A 23,811-nucleotide genomic window follows, 5' to 3' on the forward strand; every position below is an offset into this window, starting at 1 on the left:
TTATGGAGGCATTAAAAGGCATCACTTTACAAGAGTTTCAGGACTGCTTCGAATAGTAGAAAACGCGCATGTACTGATGCATTGCTTCAAATGGAGAACACTTTGAAGGCAATGAAAGTGTAAACATGTAAACATATAAAGCTAAGTGAATAAAATATTTCAAAATTCCAGTTTCTTTTGGATACTCCCTCGTAAATACTTCCACACACATATATATATGTGTGCGTGTGTGTGTGTGTGTGTGTGTGTGTGTGTGTGTGTGTGTGTGTGTGTGGTGTGTGTGTGTGTGTGTGGTGTGTGTGTGTGTGTGTGTGTGTGTGTGTGTGTGCATACATATATATATATCACCGCGATCACCGTGACCGACCAGGCTATCAGATGTTGCTACACATAGCTGGTCACAATCTGCTTTGCATTGTTTAGCCTCCAAATGACGCCAAACTGTTCTCCGTATACAGCGAGCAGGCCAACAGAAGAAAGAGTGAGAGAAAGTTGTGGCGAAAGAGTACAGCAGGGATCGGCACCACCCCCTGTCGGAGCCTCGTGGAGCTTTAGGTGTTTTCGCTCAATAAACACTCACAACGTCCGGCCTGGGAATCGAAACCGCGATCCTTTGACCGCGTGTCGGCTGCCTCCACACAAACACACACACACACACACACACACACATCTATTTATCTCTCTATCTATATATATACATACACACACAGAATGTGAGAGTGAGAAACAGGGAGGAAAAGATAAAGAGAGAGAGAGAGAGAGAGGCGTGCATGTGCGTAGATTTCTATCCAAAAACAATTATTCAATCGTAGGATGAAATTATATGTTGCAGTGATCGGCAAGAATACCAGAGAAACTCGCGATAGCCAATCGATAATGTATACGGAGAACAGCTAAAATTAAAATAATGATATACATATTCCTTTTTAATCCATTTTGGCTTTGATTCGAACGTAAATATGTTAAGCGCTGCTGTATTTCATCGTCGGAGAAAATATAAGTATGTATGTCATTCAGTTTTATTTGAAGGTTTCTTACCAATAGAGAAAGAACCGATTCTAACCAATATCAAAGGCTCCCTCGTTGGAATTTCAACATCAACCGGGTACAATTGAATGTATGCAAGTATGAATATATGTATGTATGTATGTATGTATGTATGTATGTATGTATGTATGTATGTATATATATATGTATGTATGTGCATCCGTTCGTATGAATGGATGTATCTCTCTCTATATATACGTTTATGTATGTATGTATTTATGTATGTATTGGATCATCTCATAAATAATGAAGTTTTTTTCAATTGCTTGAACTGAAAGTCAGAGGAAGACGGTATAAACTACTTGCATCAACTACCTATAAAAGCAGGTAGTAATTTTACCTTGTACTTATTCTTAGCGCATGTTTTGAAGATTGCAGTTCGATTTTAACACTTGTTTTTTCAAAGCTATAATTGAGGTGAAAAAGGAGCATATTCAGCATATTTTGATTTATGAGTTCAGTAAGGGCAACAACGCAACGAAAAGTGCGAGGAATATTAATGCAGTACATCGGGATCGGACAATAAATGTAAGCCAGTGTCAAAGGTGGCTCCAGAAATTTCGAGCTGAAAACTGCAGTCTAGACGACGAGCCTCGTCCTGGAAGATCTGCAGAGCTCGACGAGGGCGTCCAGCAAACCCTGGTGGAACAAAATCCCATCGTAACCATTGAGAAAGTAGCAGAGAAGCTTGGATTTGGTCATTCAACCAATCATCGACACCTGCGCTCCATCGAAAAAGCCAGCAAATTGGGTCAATGGGTTCCTCAAAACTTTCCGAGTCTAATCGCGTTCAGAGTGAATGTGTGCTCTTCTTTATTGTCACATCTCACGAATTTGTGGGGCAGAATAGTGACTGGTGACGAGAAATGGGTTCTCTATAAAAATGTCAAGCCTAAGGCTAAAGAAATCTTCACCCACGTAAGATGTTATTATCTGTTTGGTAGGATATGAAAGGTTTAGTCCACTTTGAACTTTTAAACCCAAACCAAACTATAACAACGGAGGTCTACTGCGAGCAACTTGAGTGGCGTGAATCAGCGCTAGAAGTAAAACAACCATTTTGGGTTTCAAGACGAAAGGTGTTCTTCCATCAGGATAATGCTCGGTCACATACAGCGAGGATGACATTTCAAAGGCAAGAGCAGTTTGAGTGGGAAACGATGCCCCACCTACCATATTTGCCGGACATTACGCCTTCTGACTATCATTTATTCCGCAGTCTTCAAAATCATGTGAACGGAAAAAAATATGAATTCTGTTGACGAGATCAGAACAGTAATGGAAGAGCATTTTTAGTCACAGACGAGTGAATTTTGGAAGAGGGGCCTGGCAAGTCTACCAGATAGATGAAAGAACATTGTAGAAAATGAAGGAGAGTATATTTTTATCTTAATTTTGAAAAATAAACGACGAATAAAAAAGCCGCATTATTTATGGGATGACTCAATATGTATGAATGAATGCAACCATCTCTCTCTCTATATATAGGCTTATGTATGCATGCACGAGGGTGGGCTCAAAAGTTCATAGTCTGACCACAATGCAATGGTCGAACTTGAGCAAATGGGTTTTATTTTTCGACATAGTCTCCCCTGCGGTCCATACACTTCTTCCATCGGTGTTGCAGCAATTGGATTCCCGTAGTATTGAAGATCTCCTCCTGACATTCGAAAAAGTCTTCAGCAGTAGATATAATCCTATCATCAGTCCGATACTGCTTTCCAGCCAAGTGTTTTTTCATGTTGAGGAGCAGAAAATAATCAGATGATGACAAATCAGGAAAATATGGAGGGTGATCCACAAGTTCAAAACCACAGTGGCGCACAGCAGCCATTGAAACCACAGACTTGTGTGCAGGAGCATTTTCCTAGTGAAACAGAACCCTCTTCGTCAGTTTTCCAGGCCGTTTTCACTTGATTACTTTTCGCAACTGCCACAACAAGTTGGCATAGTATTCTCCATTGATAGTATGGCCTTTCCGAAAGTAGTCAATGAGGACATTGCCTTTTGCATCCCAGAAGACGAAGGCCATCACTTTCCCTGCCGATGACACCACATTGACCTTCTTTGGTGGGGGAAAAGACGGAATTTTCCACTGCATGGACTGCCGTGTGATCTCTGGCTCAAAGTGGTGAACCCAACATTCATCTTGGTTAAGGAAACGTTCGAGAAAACCGGCTGGATTTGCTTTAAAAAGTGATACGTTCGCCTGCGGGTCTATTTCTAGCAGTACTAGTGTTGTAACATTCAGCACCCTTATTATAATTTATATTTCTAGCAGTACTAGTGTTGAAACATTCAGCACCCTTATTATAATTATATATTATATTTATAATATAAATTATAATAAGGGTGCTGAATGTTACAACACCAGTACTGCTAGAAGTAGACCCCAAATGGTCTAGGAACCACTTAGATTATTACTCCATTACACAAGGTCGCAAGCGAGGAAAACAGACGGCGAGGATTTATAAAATAATTTGGATAGTCCCAAATCTATATATTTCACGGTTTGAGTTATTAAAAACTGTTTCCGATCCTACTGACGATAGGAAAGGTTTTTTAATAGCTCAAACCGTGAAATCTATAGATTTGGGACTATCCAAATTATTTTATAAATCCTCGCTGTCTGTTTTCCTCGCTTGCGACCTTGTGTAGTGGAGTAATAATCTAAGTGGTTCCTAGACCATTTGGGGTCTACTTCTAGCAGTACTGGTGTTGTAACATTCAGCACCCTTATTATAATTTATATTATATATATATATATATAAATTATAATAAGTGTGCTGAATGTTACAACACTAGTACTGCTAGAAATAGACTCCGAATGGTCTATGCACCACTTAGATTATTACTCCACTTACGTGCGCGCGCGCGTGTGTATGTATGTGTGTATGTATGTATGCATGTATGTATGCATGTATGTATGTATGTATGTATGTAACTGCTTTCTCGTATACGAGCAAAGCCATTGTTAGAAAGAATCGTTGAAATGAGTAATTGATGATGCAATGTGAGGCCCTTGTATCTCTTGAGCCCAGCCAACGATTTGCATATTCTATTGCATAATGCACCACTGCGCTTTGACATGCCTTTTCAATCCTCCAACCGAAAGTTACAGCTTTTCATAGACATGTTGCACATGTTCTGTTGTGAACAATACCCGTATCAAAGTGTGCTTCCAAGCCTTGATAACATCCTGCTGGTTGGGCATGTAAGCCAACATTGCATCTGAATGGGACGCCAGCACAATTCAGTATTCATTTGAAGTTGACTGGACTTGATTAACATGAAATAAAGTGTTTTGTTCAAGAACACAACGCCGCAACCGGTTGGGGAATCGAAAGTCTGATCGCAAGATCCTCAGTACCATACCCTATCCACTAGACTCCTCACCTTCACACACACACACACACACACATATGTGTTTGCGTGTATGTGTGTGTGTGTTAAAACTACATATTTCTTTCTACTGAGAGCATCGGATTCTTTAAGAAATTTTCATATGGTTTTAATGTATCTGTATTTATGTTTAAAAATCTATACATGAATATATATGAATACACGTATTTGTGTGTATTATAATTAACTATTACGCCAGTTGTGTGTGGATTTTTTGCATTGTTATATTTATAGAGAGAGGCAAAACGTAGATATCCTCTAAGCATTTTAATATAGAAGTTGTAAATGCTAATTAGAAGATAACACTTGTGTTATTTTAAAAACCTCCGAAATGTTATATCTAGCTCTAAGTGATATATTTGTATGAAAGTAATAATATACTATGGTATTAATTGATATGGCATATGTATACTCATATATATGCGAAAGCATTTATATATATATGTATGCGTGAGTTTGCGTACGTCAGAAACCTAAATATAATTAATTTACAAAAAAATTTGATATCGTACAGTATGATACAGCTCTCTGTCTGTTTGATATTTAGATGTCTGAAACAATGTATCCGATAGTTTGCAGACGATGTAAAATTATTTCTAAGTATATATTTATAGATTATTATTTAAATTGTTGGGAGTAATCGAGGAATTTATTTTAAGTTGAACGATGTTCACACGCACACGCATGCACACGCGCACAAACACACATAAATATTGAGACACATTCGCAAACAAACTGAAAATATTTATTTAGGAATCATCATGTCCTGAGATTTTAGGTAGAATTGAAAAGAGTCAGTTACATATAGATGGAATTTCCAAACGCACAATCTCACCCATAAACATATAATTATGGTGTTGCGCCCATATGCATTTGTATAGGTATATGTATATATATGTATCTGTTTTTGTGTATTTGTTATATGCGTGTGTGTTTATTATATGCGTGTGTAGTTGTGTAGGTGCATGAATACGAGACGTGGTCAATATTTCCATGTGTAACTAAATAGTTCTTAAATCTAATATAATAGCCAAATGTTTATTATCGAAACCACTTCTGATCTGCTTGGAAGCAGAAGTTGATTTTGTTTCACAAAAGTTTCCCTACTATTAATCACTAGCAGTTTATTTACATCCTTTGACAGAAGTAAATTCAGAATGGTAAATACATGGCGCCATGTTCCAATTTGAAAGGGTTGTCTTCGGATATTGGTAGAAGATCATTTACGCTGTTTCAACCTCTGCACTACAGCACCGTTATAGTTACTATAGTTGAGTGTTTATTTACACATAGAACTGCAATTATATGTATGTAAGTATGTATGTATGTTTGTATGTATGTATGTATGTATATATGTATGCATGCATGTCATTGTTCAGTTTTATTTCAAGATTTCTTGCCAATAGAGAAAGAGCCGATTTCTAACCTAGATTCAAGGCTCCTTCATTGAAGTTCCAATATTAACTGGCTATTTTTGTATGTACGTATGTATAACAACTGGAATGTTTCCATCAGATGTGCCTCAGACGGATCTATGGCATTAAGTGGAAGTACCGCATCAGTGATCTTAAAATATTGGAAGGCTCTCGGTGTGAAAGTATAGAAGCTCTTGTGTTAAAGCAAAGGCTCAGATGGAGTGGTCATCTGGTCAGGATGAATGATTCAAGGATGCCAAAACAACTCTTTTATGGAGAGTTTGCTAAAGGAGAACGACCTCCACATAAACCAAAAAAGAGGTATAAGGACTTGCTGAAGGCTTCCTTAAGAGATGCTTGCATCTCTCCTGACACATGGGAAGGCATAGCTATTGATCGTAGCAGGTGCAGAAGGATTGTGCATGAGGGGACAACCACTTTTCAGAAATCTCGAGTTGCACATGAGAAAGTACGGAGGGATGTTAGGAAGGGCGTCGCTGTTACACTTCCAAAAGGGAAGGGTCTTCCTTTGATGCTGACATGCAATGTCTGTGCAAGACCCTGTCTCAGTAAAGCTGGACTCAAGAGTCATCTTCGTAGTCATAAAGCGAGACAGATGAGTGACAACCTGGTCACTGGTGGTGGTGTAACACACCATACTAATCATATCCGTCGGGCATGTGTAAGAGAGTGTAATTCGGTAGGAGGACTTAAACGACATGCAAAGGTACATGAAGCCCAGTTACAACTACAGCCGGCTATTACCAGTAAAGGTTTTAGTTGCCAATTTTGTACAAGACATTGTAGATCTTTTTATTGGGCTAAAAAGTCACATTCGATCACAGCACCAGTAACAGTTAAGCTTCATGCAATGGCCATACTCGATAACGAGGGAGCAGCCATAATGCATATATGTATGAAAGTATGTATGTATGTATGAACGTATGTACGTATGTATGCATGTATGTATGCATATGTGCAGATTTGTATGTTTTGCCTTATGTATGTATTCTCATGTATATAGTTGCATGCCTAGACAAGCTCATATAAAAGCTCGGAAGCTTTTACAGATTTTTTAGTTCCAGCGATGGATTGGATCTGTAGTCTTCGAATTAGTTTTCTCCTCTCTGCTTTTGAGAAGCTTAATTTCTTAAGATTGGCATTTAGGCAGTGTGTTACATATCCCAGCCCATTTCAGTATAGCAGGGTTATTCATTTGAAGTTGACTGGACTTGATCAACATAAAGTAAAGTGTTTTGTTGAAGAACACAACGCCGCCGCCAGTCGGGGAATCGAAACTCCTATTGCAAGATCTTGAGTTAGCACTCCACCCTATCCACTAGACCATGCATATATAATATACTGAAATAAGTAGTTGTGTATGTTAAAACTACGTATGTATGTGTGTATGTATGTATGTATGTATGTATGTATGCATGTATGTATGTATGTATGTATGTATGTATGTATGTATGCATGTATGTATGTATGTATGTATGTACGTATGCATGCAAGCACGCATATATATATATATATATAATTAATCCAAATACGAGGGACGTTCAATAAGTAATCCCCCTGACCCACTTGCAGTTGTTTGATCTAGCTGAAATTTTGCATGTGCAATTATTTATATCTCTATAAAGTAAGTGGCAAATTACAGCTCTGAAATAAATGTTGTTTCTGATTTACAGGTGTTTGAACTGAGTCAAGTGTGAAATGGAGCCTGTTGAGTGTTGAGCAGTGATCCGGTTTTTGTATTTGAAAGGACGCACACCACGGGAGACTTTTGCTGAAATGAAAGTAACTTATGGTGATGATGCTCCATCATATGACCTTGTAAAACGCTGGCATCGTGAATTCAAACATGGTCGGAACTCTGTGGAAACAGCTCCCAGATCTGGTCGCCTCCTTTCTGCCATTGATGAGGCATATGTCCGTCAAGTTGAGGCTATCATTTTGGAAGATCGACGCATAACAATTCGCCAAATAGCCCATGAGGTCAAGATTAGTACTGGGTCTGTGGAAACTATCATTCATGACCATTTGCATATGCAAAAGGTGTCTGCCAGATGGATTCCCAAGTTGCTCACACCTTTCCAGAAGCAAGAACGCGTCGAGTGCTCGAGGATGAATTTGGAGATGTGCCAAGAAGATGAGTCAAAATTTTTCAAAAGACTGATTACACAGGATGAAAGCTGGGTCCATCACTATGATCCAGGGACCAAAGCCCAGTCAATGCAGTGGAAGCACCGTGACTCACCTCCTTCAAAGAAGGCAAGGGTGCAGCCCTCCGCTGGCAAGGTCATGCTCACAGTCTTCTGGACCAGAACGGAGTAGTGATGACAGATTTCCTGGCAAAGGGTACCACAATTACAGGAGCCTATTATGCTTCACTTTTGAGGAAATTAAGAGGAGCTATCAAAATCAAGAGGCGGGGCAAGATCAGCGAAGGCATTCTCCTCCTGCAGGACAACGCTCCGGTCCACAACTAGCGTGTCGCCAGATCAGAAGCACAGGCGTGCGGCTATGAACTCCTCCCCCATCCCCCCTACTCTCCTGACCTTGCACCCTCTGATTTTCACCTCTACCCATCCATGAAGTTGTTTTTGAAAGGAAAACGTTTCCCAGATGATGCAGCCTTGATTTCTGAAGTCACGTCGTGGTTGGAGGGCCAAGCTGGGGTCTTCTACAAAAACGGTCTCCAGAGCTGCATCAAACGATGGGAGAAATACGTAACTCTGGGTGATTCCTATGTAGAAAAAGACTAATAACTGTGCTAAGTTTCGTTGCTCTACTGCTATGGGAAGTGGGTCAGGGGCATTACTTATTGAACGGCCCTCGTATATATAATTAATCCAAATAGGCTGTGATTTCGTTGTTTTCTTTCTCTTTGCCATATACGGATTGCAAATTCTGTTTGTTTGTGGAGACTTTTTTACTAGTAGGAGAAATGGTGACCTATTTGGCTGCCATTTCTAATATTTTCGGTATGTGGTTTTGAACAACTTGTTTCAATTAACCCTTTATTATAATTAATATATATATATATATATACCGGGACTGAAGCAGAGGTAGAGGGAGATGTACATATATATATATATATATGTGTGTGTGTGTGTGTGTGTGCGTGTACATAGACATGCACATACAAATACACAACCATAGCCGTATAGTAACATATACATATATACATGCATAAAAATACAAATATACACTAATATATAAATGATTCTCCGTCGGCTTCAACGATGAGGATTTAATTATTTCATCAGTTAAATTATTTGCTCATTCATTTAATGTGATAGTTGTTAAGTGAGCATTCTAGATATATATATACGCCACACAGACACATACATATGTATGTGTGTATACGCATATATATATATATATATATATATATATATACAAAATTTAGAGGAATGACCACTAAACATTTCTGCTAAACATAGACGTCAAATCGCCATTAATGGCGATTTGATGTCTATGTTTAGCAGAAAGGGTGTCCACTTAGTGGTCATTCCTCTAAATTTTGTATGTGACACAATTTTTAATTTCCGTTTTTTTTTTTAAATATGCTAAGCCACTGGTTTTAATTGATTAATATAAATTTCTACTCTTATTATTCAATTATATATATATATTATATATATATATATATATATATATATATATATATATATATATATATATATATATATATATATATATATATATATATATATATATACATATATATATATATATATATATATTATATATATATATATATATATATATATATATATATATATAAATGGATGAATGAATTATTTTTTGTTTAGCGTTAACATGGAAAATTCAATAAACAGTTACCAGGATAGCAAAATTCACGCAAGTAACACGGATAAAACGACCTATTCAAAGGTAGAAACTCCGGGTTAATGTGTAGTAATTTGTGTAGTATAAGTAAATAAATGGAGATGAACGCAGATATTATTAAAATTTTTTTACTTTCGACATATGATTCGAAGACAACATGGTTTTATTCCAAAGGAATAAACTGTGTAAAATGCAATCTTCTCATCAGGAAAGAAAGAGAGCCTCTCTCAACAAAACATTATAACGATTACGATGACTGCCTAAATGATAAACAGAACGTTATTAAGTATTTAAAAAAACCGTTAGTAGATTCGATGTCAAAGGCAGATACTAGAAAGAGAAGGGTTAAAGAAATAATAAGTAGAGAACAAATAAAGAGGGATACGTTGGTTGAAAAAATGTTCAAAGGCTTAGAAGTAGATTTCTCTATTGAAGTAAAGTGCAAGTTAAACTAACTGTTCAAACTATAAAGACTGGCAAAATCACTTTTAACTTGCACTTTACTTCAATAGAGAAATCTACTTCTAAGCTAGGCAGGGTGCATCTTCGGGATAAAGGATTATTGCCTGCCCAATGTGATATTGTATGACGAACTTTCTACCGGCTATTGCGAGAGAGGGGCGCGCCAAAGAAACAATACAAGGATTGTTTTAAAAACTTCCTTGGTACCTGTCTCATCAACCATCGATAGTGGTCCACTCTAGCCAAGTACAGTGACGCATGGTATCTCACTATCAACCATACTGCCTCCTTCGAAAATCCCTACCGAGCCACTCTCAAGGACAACTGGTGCAGGAGGAAAAATAGCAACAGGACATCTTCAAACCCTGACCAAACAGTCAGCGATAGTGCCTACCTGTGCTACAGTGGCCTTCTTTCAGCCATCAGCGTGCCAACAATCAACATGGACAAGCCTCTTAATATTCGCTCGCGAAGTCAATCTAATATCAGTTTATCTATCTATCTATCTATCTATCTATCTATCTATCTATCTATCTATCTATCTATCTATCTATCTATCTATCTATCTATCTATCTATCTATCTATCTATCTATCTATCTATCTATCTATCTATCTATCTATCTATCTATCTATCTATCTATCTATCTATCTATCTATCTACACGTACATACATATGCACATAAACACATGTGTGTGTTTGAGTGTGCGTGCGTGTGTGAGTATTTGTGTGTATTTTTATGCGTGACTGAATCCATTGTACTTTTATTTTACATTCAGTCGTATCCAGTTGGTAGCTGTTCGTTTGTATGTACGTTATACATTCTAGAACATGTGCTTGTATGTATAATTATTCTACATAATACAGTGTTGACTAATCAGACACAAAATACAAGCTAAATCTGCTTATGAATATGAAATCCTACCGTTTATATGAAATTAGTGAAATTATTAGAAAATCAATTAGGAACGAATTATGCCCTTAATTGTTACACGGAAATCCTTTACTTTCTTCTTTGATTGAGTGTACAATACACACTCAATGATAATTTGGTACATTACTCCACAAACGTCAATTAGAGAAAAAGCGAAAAATAACATAGAATATACTGTGGCACTCTGTTGCTTACGACGACGAGGGTTCCAGTTGATCCGATCAACGCAATAGCCTGCTCGTTAAATTAACGTGCAAGTGGTTGAGCACTTCACAGACACATATGGCCTTAACGTAGTTCTCGGAGAGATTCAGCGTAACACAGAGTGTTAAAAGGCTGACCCTTTGAAATACAGATACAACAGAAACAAGAAGAAACATTGTGAGAAAGTTGTTGTAAAAGCATACACCAAGGTTCGCCACCATACCCTGCCGGATCCTCGTAGAGCTTTAGGTGTTTTCGCTCAATAAACATTCACAATGCCCGGTCTGGGAATCGAAACACGATCCTACGATCGAACACGTACTCTTAACCACTACGCCATATTCCCACGGGCATATGGCGTAGTGATTAAGAGCGCGGGCTACTAACCCCAAGACTCCGAGTTCGATTCCAGGCAGTGACCTGAATAATAATGATAATAATAATAATAATAATAATAATAATAATAATAACAATAATAATCACAACAATAATTATAATAATAATAACAACAACAACAACAACAACAACAACAACAACAACAACAATAATAATATAATAATAATAATAATGAAAATAATAATATTAACAATAACAACAACAACAACAACATCGAAAAATACCTTAGGGATGAGAACCCAGGTTCGAAATTTCACGAAGACACCTGATGAAGGCTGGAGGGTATATCAGCCGAAATGTGTTAACAATAAACAAAACGAGGACAGATAGTTTACTTTAAAAGGCAGAAACTACGGGAACAGTAATTGGTAAGTACTAGGTGTCCAATATCTTTTCGGGACAGTATAACAGGAGCCTATATGCGTTTACAAGGATAAAAGAAGTCGTGAAATATAAAGAAATATATTAAAATATATTACTTTATAGAACTTTTTAACTGATATACATTTATTAAGAAGTTGCTTTTGGTGCTCACAGGACAGTTGAGTCTTTTTTCCCGGGAATCTTTAATATTTGTCCTTATTATATGTAAAAATAATATAGTCATTTTGTTGTATAGCCTTGAATTTTCGGATTATTTTCTGACATCACTTTGATATTTACGGTAGGTGGCAGTGTAGTTGCATAGAAGCGGGGATTTCTTTTGTCAATATGAATTTTTTTTTCTGTCATTGTTTTCTCCGCTAACGCGGAGAATATTTCAGGCAACCGGTTTAGAAACATGGTACTCTCTGCATAATTAACAACAGCGAGATGTGACATACGCATTTTTTTCTTCACTTCCGTGTTTCGACTCCAGAGTGCACATGCACATTGCGTGTTCATATTTCTTCTTCCGGTTCCTACTCAAAACTGTTTACAAATCTCAACCATATCGCGGATCTCCGGTGGTGAGAAGCGCTTCGCTCTTCGATGGTTGTGAAAATCGTTTTGGGACCGCTGGCCTACAGGTTCTCAGAGCTTTGGTTCTTTGACAGCGTTGACCATCACTACTTTTATACGAGTTTTATTTCAGTTTTGTTTTATTTAATTCCTAAAAAAAAAACAAATAGAAAGAAACAGTGAGAGTAATAGAGATCGAATCCAATGGATGTATACGGCTATCCTTCATTGCTTCACTCTACTCTGACGAGCAAGCACATGGTATTACTTGGAAATATATTTCCGATTGTCTAGTGTCCTGCCCTGGAATACTGAAGGTGATTTGACTGTAATCAGCTTGAGGAAACTGCTGTTGAGCAATTATAGTGATGGTCTTTGCGATCTGTGAAAAGGTTAAATTTCTTCTTTAACATGATAACTTGAAGATGATTGCTATGATATAATCATTAGACAATGAGCGCGCATTTTCTTCGGAGAATCAGAGACTTACGAGAAGAAAAGCATAAGGTAACATACTATTAGGGAATGTTTGACTCACGTATATCCATGTGATGGTATTAAGCAGCGTGACGGCTTAATACCATCACATATCATTGCGCTAACTTTTATTAACCCATTAATATATATATATAATTTGGGAAAACAAATTTCCAACTCAATCAGGTGCAACCCTTCAGCGTTATATGCATCTACATATCGTACTTTGGGATCATATTTATCGTATATTTATATATTTATCTATAAATATACAAAGTATCAGATAAAATTCAATATTAAATCAATTTTGGGGGATTAATCGATATGCTGGTATTCTATTTCAGATAATACAAAAATAACCTAATGAGTATATCTGACACTAAACTCATGATATCAGTTTTCACATCACGAAATAATACTTAAAGGATATAGCCAAAATTTCCAGCAGGGTATATAATATACTTCGTTAATTATATCCTACTTTAGTTAATACTTATATTTATTAAATATTTATTGAAAATAAGTATAAATATCGATTAATCCCCCAAAATTATGTGACCGCGTGTGTATCGTTGGTGATTTTTTTCCCTCCGTCTTCCTTTCCTTGGATCTTTCCTTTTTCCTATGTTTCTGACGAAGAGCTCCGCTCAAAACGTTAAATCCTCCTTCTTTCTTTCCTTTCCTGAGCGTCCAATAACACTATACTTGTTCCACGTCCTCGCGTTGTTGTGTTTTCTCTTTGTGTTTTCATGTTTGGATGATATATATATATATATTATATATATATATATATATATTGGGTTGGCCAGAAGTTACCTGAAAGTAAATAAAAAACATTTAATTCCAAGATTTATTTATGTTTAACACTGAGTGAATTTAATAAAAGCATCTAAATATGAAATATTATGAAAATGGTTAAAACGGAAGTCGTTCTTGGGCGACACATTTTGCCATTCGAATCAATACTGAATTGCAGAGAGTATCTATGAAATTTTGATTTACCGTCGGGTGACATTTGGCCGACCCTGTATAATATACATCTGTTTGGAGAAACTAAATTTGTATGTGAGCGTGCGTGTTTGTTTGTGCGTAAACATGTTTCGTAGAAGGAATATGTTATTGCTATTTTGTCAGTGATTTTTCACTCGTATAACTCGTATAATATTTCCATATTTTTTATTCTAGGGCCTATGGTATCACATTGTGGGAGATATTTTCAATGGCCAGCGATCCATATCCTGGAAAAGTAAACCAAGAAGTCATGCAATTTGTCTTAGATGGGGGAAGATTGCCTGCACCCGAGAATTGTCCTTTGTCTATGTAAGCAATGATTGCCTCTTATATATGTTATTAGGTTGTGACAGACATTTAACGTTTAAACATGTACGTACACATGGACAAATAACACACCAGACATATACGTATGTGTGTACACACTCACACACACACACACACATATATATATATGTATGTGTATATAGATACATACACGCACATACGCACGCACATACGCACGCACATACGCACACACACACACACACACACACACACCACACACACACACACACACACACACATATATATATATATATATATATAGTGGATGCAGACACGGAATTTTTACACGTTCACAAAATTCAACCTCTTTCAGTCATTATCAGTTAAGACTTGTCGCTTCAACAAGTAGCAAGATGATTTCTAATAATTCAAACTACTGTAACGACAGTTTCAGTTTCTAGAAATTATATCAAACGAGCATATATATTTGATAAATATATTGTCCGTGCATCGTTAACAGTCAAGCAATCACTTCTACCATAATTAGTCTTGCATTTTTCTTTACATGGCGTGTCTATGATAAAACCCATATTTATCTTTTAATCTACTGAATTCTCTTACAGATCTTACATAATGACCTGCACTTGGGACTCTAATCCAGATGCACGACCGTCGTTCGCAACCATCGTTCATAAACTCCAATACTGCTATGAGGTAATCAAGAAAAATTATTGATTAATAAACTTCCTATAGTGATATAATTTTGTCTGTATAGTATTAAATATTTTTCAAGTTTTAGCCCAACCAAATCGATCTGAGAGCCACCTATTATATATTTTTTAATTAATTTAGTTTTTAGAAATTTTTATATTTGTTTTGATACTATCGTCGAAGATTTGATAGAAAGTTTAGTTTCGTGAACTAAATTCTTTAACTTTTATCTATCTACATTCGGAGTTCAAAAGATACAAATGGTAAATGATGTGATGTTTGAAAAATCCTCTGAGAATAGAAAAGAATATATTGCATTCCCTCACACAGGTTGTTTTAATGAAGCTATAATATTTCGGGAAAGATTCCCTCGTTCAGATAGGAGAATGAAAATAAGAGTTTAAAGAAATGTGCTGTTACCGACAGGCCATTCTAGTGTTAAAAATGTACGCACACACGCACGCACACACACACACACCACACACACACACACACACACACACACATGTATATATATATGTATGCAACAGAGAGAGTGTGCGTGTGTATGTGTGTATATGTGTGTGTTTTCGTGTATGTGTGTGTGTATTACTATAGCATGGGAGATATCGATGAAGATGATCACTGTTGCTTGGTAATCTGTAATTCCAATAGTACTCGAAAGTATTCGATGTTGAAACGAACTTTTAAGCGTGGCGTGAAAAATATAAAAACAGACGAATGGGTTACTTCGTATTGCTACAGTTTGATGTAGCTAGTTAATACAGTTAGTTAAATTGTGTAATATGTTACGCAATCCACATCAGGCAATCTGATAAAATCTGATTCATGGTGCGGGATTGTGTTATATATATATATATATATATATATATATACGCGAGAAAGAAGCAACAAGAATGGATAGGTTTTTAGTACAATCGTTTCATACAAGGACAGGCTTTATTAAAAGTTGCAAAAATTACAGCATATAAACGTGTCCCGTACTCATCAGCTAAAATACATGTGAGTTCTCTAGACATCCTAGTGGTTGAGGCTATACTCATGAAGTGATGTAGATAATTAAGTAACATAAACAGATTTCCAAAGTTCAATTAAAGTTCTTTAAAGATGATGTACATCATCTTTAAAGAACTTTAATTGAACTTTGGAAATCTGTTTATGTTACTTAATTATCTACATCACTTCATGAGTATAGCCTCAACCACTAGGATGTCTAGAGAACTCACATGTATTTTAGCTGATGAGTACGGGACACGTTTATATGCTGTAATTTTTGCAACTTTTAATAAAGCCTGTCCTTGTATGAAACGATTGTACTAAAAACCTATCCATTCTTGTTGCTTCTTTCTCGCTTATAATCACCCCACATTACTGTATTGTTAAAACAGTATAGTTTTTTTTGGTGCATCTAAGTTAGGTACCATATTCAAGTAAATTCATTTAAATTAACTTGAATCTTTATTGCTTTTTGTATATATATATATATATATATATATATAAATATATATACATATAAAAATAATAGAAGGGTAAAATTTATTAATTAATTAATCAATTAACTAATAATTTTACCAACCAAGTAGATCGGTACGTTAAAATGACCTTTATAGGTAAAATTGTCCACATAATTATAATAGGGTTCAGCTAATTGCTTTACCACATACAGAATTTAGAAATAGGAGTTTAAAATTCCTTTTCTGCTACAATAAGAATATCCATGACGGTAACTCTTACTCTTTACTCTTTTACTCTTTTACTCTTTTACTTGTTTCAGTCATTTGACTGCGGCCATGCTGGAGCACCACCTTTAGTCGAGCAACTCGACCCCGGGACTTATTCTTTGTAAGCCCAGTACGTATTCTATCGGTCTCTTTTGCCGAACCGCTAAGTGACGGGGACCTAAATACACCAACATCGGTTGTCAAGCAATGCTAGGGGGACAAACACAGACACAAACATACACACACACACATATATATATATATATACATATATACGACGTGCTTCTTTCAGTTTCCGTCTGCTAAATCCACTCACAAGGCTTTGGTCGGCCCGAGGCTATAGTAGAAGACACTTGCCCAAGATGCCACGCAGTGGGACTGAACTCGGAACCATGTGGTTGGTAAGCAAGCTACTTACCACACAGCCACCCCTGCGCATATTTTTTTACGAAGGCAAAGAGAAAAACAATGAATCAACAAATATTGTTTTTCTCTTTGCCTTCGTAAAAAAGTATGTTACCGTCATGGAGATTCTTATAGTAGCAGCAAAGGAATTTTAACTCCTATTTCTAAATTCGGTATGTGGTGAAGCAATTAGCTGAACCCCAATTATAATTATATAAATATATATCTCAATGACAATTCCAAATTCAACTTCTCCATTCCACCGTTGGCTATTCAGAAACATTCAGAAGTATTAGCAGAGATAAGGATCCCTAGCAATCGAATTGCTAGGGATCCTTAAAGGATTTAGTCATATCAAAGTGAAGCAAACCACTGATTGGTTAGACAGAATTACGCAAACCGCACAGTCAAATAATCCATTATCATAGCATGGAAGGCATCGATGAAAGGCGATCGCTGTTGCTACGTTGTCTGAAATTGTAATACTATCCGAAAGTATCCAACGTAGCTTCTCTTTCCCTTTCACTCTAAAAGTATTAATAACGTACTTCCATATTTTCCAGCAAAAAAGTCGAACTTTTCAGACCAGAATTTACAAGCCAAAACCTAGGTCGATTTATACACCAAGAAATGATATATAAAGCGTGATTTAGGAAAATAATGACGTTGTTTAGATCTTGACACATGTTTACACTATATACTACATCGATTTTTATGACGGGAAAAACGTTAATTATTACTGTTTTTTAGCACAAGGTTGGTGCTAATCGATTTGACATGTTTGTGACTTTAGATTGCAATTTGTGAGATCGTTACTGATTAATATTTCCAGTAGATCGAGAGTATAGAAAATACATTGTTGGATTGATAAAATGCTTATAATACGCTGCAGGTAATACCTCATTTACAACAATTGGGCATTAAGGAGAAATCAATACATAAAATCCACAGTTCCTTTCTTTTCTTTTTGTTTCTTTTAAAACATCCAACGTCATTATAAAACGTTTTCAACGTCAGACTCTTAATTATAAAGTATTCTTAACGCACAAACAACTCGTTCGGCGTATTTATGAATTAATTTAAAGTTTCCTTTCAAATTTTTTAATTTGTAACGAAAATCTCTAGAAGAGATAAAATGCAAACTCATATGTGATTTTCTTGAACGATTTTTAATCAATATTTAAATATCTTCTTCAAACGAAATTCAATCGGTCCCCGAGATTCTAGACTTCTGCTCATGTTAACAGAATTAGAGACCTGAAAAGCAAAATCGATCCACGCTACGAGATATCAAATGAGATATCATAAACCATTATTGGGGTGGTGGTGGTGCAATTTTATGCCAACCATGTTAACTGCAACTGGATAATTTTCAATATTTCTTTTTTCTTTTTTTTTTTCCTAATTTATCAAAGGCAAAACAGAAACATGTAACATTTTTAACAATGCAGTTTTGAAATTATTAAAGAAATAAAATGTAATAGTTAGTTGTTTTTTTTTATTGATTTATTGAAACTATTAAGGCATTTAACTCGTGATTTCATTATGATATATTCTAATTAGAGAAAACTGTTTTACTTTACGAGGCAAAACTAAATTTAAATTAGGAGCTTCAAGCAGTTAACACATGTTATTCTCAGGATCTAAAGGATTACGTAGAGTAAGTTCGCAGTAGCACATTGATACAAATAATTATTGCTGATATAATATTAGTTTCCTGTTCAGGCACAAGACCAGCAATTTTTAGAGGAGAGGTTAAGTCGATACTATCAACCCCAGTTGACTGGTACTTTATTTTATTGACCCCAAAGAGAAGGAAGGCAAAGTTGATCTCGGTGAGATTTGAACACAAGAATTAAAGAATCGGACAAATGCTGCTAGACATTTTTTCGACGCTGAACCGATTCTATCAATGCGAGTGGATTATTATCGAAAGGGCACCACTATATTCACCCGGCACCCCCTAACTACCAGATATTCCTCCGCGAAAAACTCCTTATCGTCTACCAATCCACAGCATCCATCAACAAGAAATATGAGATACTGTATGGCTGCCACCAGAAGTACAACCTTCTGGTAAATTTCAAGCCACTGGCTGGCGACAACCGGGTATACCATCTTAGTACCAGCCACCCCTAGCATTGCTTGCATCAAGGTCACCGTGACAAACTTCATGCCTGGGCACACGAATACTCTCACCCTTTGTACATCACTCCTTGCACATGACCATTCGACTGCACGTGCGCGCGCATGTGCATGAGAGCTCATATGCACCTGCTCACCGTATGCATGCACACGGATGTGTGTGCGCGGGCGTACATGTACGCCCGTGCGCACTCATATACATGTGCCCCCGTACGTGTGCATGTGTGCATATGTACATGGAGATACAGGTATGTATGCGTGTGTATATGTGTCTGTGTGTGTATGTGTGCGCGTGTGTGTGGCCGTGTGTGCCATCGTATGTGTGTTACTGTGCGTTTGAGTGCGTGTGTGCACGCACGCGCAGCTGTGTGAATGTACACCTAAGCACACATACACACTCGTATAAGTACGGATGCATGCATGCAGGTATATGGGCATATACATGTTCATATTTACATATACACCCCCACATCCATCGCCCCTTCCTACTTCCCCCAACCATACGACTGATTTCTTGTCCACCATGCGGTCGATTTCCTGTTCACCATGCTGTATTCGTTGTCACTAAAAAAACAACATCAAACCGCTATACCACAAGACATTTCTCGACCAATCACAGGCCCACGTCCAGTAATAAGCATTGACTCTCTTCAATCCAACTCTCATTCAGACTCCAATGGCCGAATACTAGCCACACGCTGGAAACTTAAATGGTGTGCGGTTGGCTTTGTAGATTACAGCCCTTGAGATGCAGCTGGTACAGCCCTCCTAGAGTGTAGCTTGTAGGATCTCAGCACCACAGGTTGAGGTTGGATGTTATGCGGGGGTATGTTTACTTCTGTTGTAGCGTGCAGTGTTAAAAGTGATATTGTCTAAACAGGAATAGCTCAGTTTATCGTTATGGGAATCGAAAATCTTATAGTTTTTATGGCCCTCGTGGAAATGCATCTTAATCAATTGACAGGAGCACCTAGTTATGTTGGAAGAAACCTCTACGTTAAATGGATGGTTGATCCTGATTACTGCGTGAATGGAAGTTGGAGGTCCTCCATATACGCTAACTTCTCGTAAAATCTGCTCCTCGTCAATGCATCATTGTAGTTGGGGGAGGCTCTGTTGAAGATTTCCATATCTCATAATCTTAGATATTCCACTGCTAACACCTAAAACTAAATTTCTAATTAGATCGAAGATGGAAACTTGAGCTTCTATGTTGTATGTATATATGTATGTATGTATGTATGTATGTATGTATGTATGTATGTATGTATGTATATGTATGTATGTATGTATGTATGTATGTATGTATGTAGCTATGTATGTATGTATGTATGTATGTATGTATGTATGTAAGTATGTATGTATATAGGTATGTATGTATATATGTATGTTTGTACGCATGTATGTATCCATGTATGTATGTATGTATGTATCCATGTATGTATGTATGTATGTATGTATGAATGTATGTATGTAAGTATGCATGTATGTATATATGTATCCATGTATGTATGTATGTATCCATGTATGTATGTATGTATGTATGTATGTATGTATGTATGTATGTATCCATGTATGTATGTATGTATGTATGTATGTATGCATGTATGTATGTATGTATCCATGCATGTATGTATGTATGTATGTATGTATATAGGTATGTATGTAAGTATGTATGTATGTATATATGTATGTATGTATGCATGTATGTATGTATCCATGTATGTATGTAAGCGTGTATGTATGTATATAGGTATGCATGTAAGTATGTATGTATATATGTATGTATGTACACATGTATGTATGTATTCATGTATGTATGTATCCATGTATGTATGTATGTATGTACGTATGTAAGTATGTATGTATGTATATGTGTATCCATGTATGTATGTATGTATGTATGTATGTATGTATCCATGTATGTATGCATGTATGTATGTATGTAAGTATGCATGTATGTATGTATGTGTGTAAGTATGCATGTATGTATGTAAGTATGTATGTATGTATGTATGTATGTATGTATGTATGTATGTATGCATGTATCCATGTATGTATGTATGTATGTATATATGTATGTTTGTATGTATGTATGTAAGAATGTATGTATGTATGTATGTATGTATGTATGCATGCATGCATGCATGTATGTATGTATGTATGTATGTATGTATGTATGTATGTATGTATGTATGTATGCATGCATGCATGTATGTTTGTTTGTTTGTTTTTTATGTATATAATGTAATGTATAGTTTGTTAATTGTATTCATTCTTTCTATTCAGGACCCGAACACGGCAACTTATACTTTACCGACGTTCACATACAACCTTTCAAAAGAAACTTTTGTTGAGCTTCCCGATCTACAAGAGAACTCCCTTTCTAAAAGAGACACTAAGAAATGTTCTCATCCTTCTTTGTTTTCTGAATCACTTTCTGAAATATCCGAACAACATTCATCGAACAGACAGATTAACAATGACAGTAACGAACTCAGTTCTTGCTCGGATGACAACTACAAGAATTCTACTAAAGAGGCCCACCAAGATATTAACGCAGAACAATGTAATCATAAAGGTAACCGCCATGTTCCTGGAATACGTTCTTATATCAATTATTTGTACATGAACCAAGAATTACCAGACCCTAAGAATGAGAATATCTCACAGTTTGACTCCAGAGAAAATACTACTGAAAACCAAGCAGATAAGAATTCTGATAACAACCTTCTTCACAGTCAGCATAATCATAATCATCATCCTACGACTACTTCTTTTCCATCTCCTACTCCTACCCCTCATACTGATAATCATCATTATCATCTCCAACCGCAACTACAAGACAGTCCACGTCAATCAAATCCACAAAGCCAGCAACAAAGCCGCACTAGAAGCAGTAGTAACAACATTAACAATCACAATAACAACAGTCACTATCAACAACAACAACCAAATATGCTGGAGTTAATGCAACATGATAGTCTTACTAAAACGTCCGATTTTCAAAATGAGGAAGATAAAACAAACTGTCGGAAACAACAACAAATACAACCGCAGCAACAGCAACAACAACAACAACAACAACAACAGGAGTTACAGCTACAGCAGCAGCTGCAAAACTTAATTGGCCAAGAAGACGATTTGAATAATAAACAACAAAATAAAGAACCACCCCAACAACAGCTTGAACAACTTGAAGAAACTGAAGAATATGACCGTTATAATGATGATTCTTTCTCTTTGTCACCTACAAAGGTACCATTACTTTCATCCACAGACTCTGATGTAAGTAATTATGAAAACGATAGCTTTCCTAAGAATTCACGCTGCAAAAGTCTCCGAAAATCATCGCAAAATTCAAACTATATTCCGATGAGAAAGATACAGGATAGCCCAACCGAATCAAAGTACAGCAATTTTGATACAAACTCTATTTAATTAATCAAGTCGTAGATAAAAGCGATTCTAGCAGTTCAAACTGAAATAACTGCATTGATTAGAAATCGGTTTATCAACGAAATATATTACAACTGGGTGTCATTTCTAAAAACAAGGAAAAGAAAAAGAAAGAAAAAAAGCTGAAAAAATTAAAGACTTTTAAAGCGGCGGGGAATATAGTATTGTTGTTGTTATTGTTATTACTATGACCATGTTAGAAATTAATATTTTATGTATTGTTAAAAAATCATTATTATTGTTATTAATACATGATTACATCTTTTTGTTAAAAAAGCGAAACGTGTCCACTAATGAAAAGATAACAATCAATGAAAGAAATCGAAAGTGAGATAAAAAGCCGGAAACACAAATCACATTTCTTCATTGAAAGCTCAAAGTAATAACCAATCTATTGTGTGTTCTCAACAAGCATATACCTCCTACGTCAGCATCTTCATTCCAGTATGCATCAAACTTTATGAAACCGTTTTGTATCCTAACCATTCGTGACTTGCCTCTATTTTGCTTCGGCTTTAATTAGTTCTAACACAATGATGAGTCTAGTGATCTTCAGCCACGTCAGTCATGTCACTTTAAAGAAACCTATCTGTAGTTTATTTTATGATCTATAATCAACAAATTAAATTGTATTATTATCATTGCTATTATTGTTGTTATTACTATTCTGTAATGTTTTGGTTTTGCTTTAATTCAAACGAGTTGTACCAAAGTCTCAACCAGAGACGTCAAAGGACAATACGGTTTTGCATCTGAAACTGCTAACAAGTGAGGTGCTATGCAACTAAAAAGGCTGATGCGTGTGGAAGAGAAAAAAAATCAGAGTGAGTAAGGTTTCATTGACATGGGGAGGAATTTACTTAGAATATGTGAAGTAGCTATAACTATGATATTTTGCAATTTGTTTCTTTTGGGGCTGCCAGGAATTTGGTCAAGATACTTGTTTGCTCATC

At 36.2% G+C, this 23,811-nt stretch overlaps 1 protein-coding gene across 3 annotated transcripts in view; it reads left to right on the forward strand.

The window, feature by feature from the left end:
* Positions 1–23,499, forward strand: part of LOC115209853 (leukocyte tyrosine kinase receptor-like) — a 370,370-nt gene extending 346,871 nt beyond the window's left edge. For all 3 annotated transcript variants that reach the window (XM_036501462.1, XM_036501463.1, XM_029778425.2), the window contains 3 exons: positions 14,325–14,459; positions 15,041–15,131; positions 21,689–23,499. In XM_036501462.1, coding sequence (XP_036357355.1) covers positions 14,325–14,459; positions 15,041–15,131; positions 21,689–22,840 — 1,378 coding nt within the window. In that variant the 3' untranslated portion in view covers positions 22,841–23,499. The remainder of the gene's footprint in view (positions 1–14,324; positions 14,460–15,040; positions 15,132–21,688) is intronic.
* Positions 23,500–23,811: the final 312 nt, after the last annotated feature.

The sequence above is a fragment of the Octopus sinensis genome, linkage group LG3 (genome assembly GCF_006345805.1).
Source record: "Octopus sinensis linkage group LG3, ASM634580v1, whole genome shotgun sequence".
NCBI lineage: Eukaryota > Metazoa > Mollusca > Cephalopoda > Octopoda > Octopodidae > Octopus > Octopus sinensis.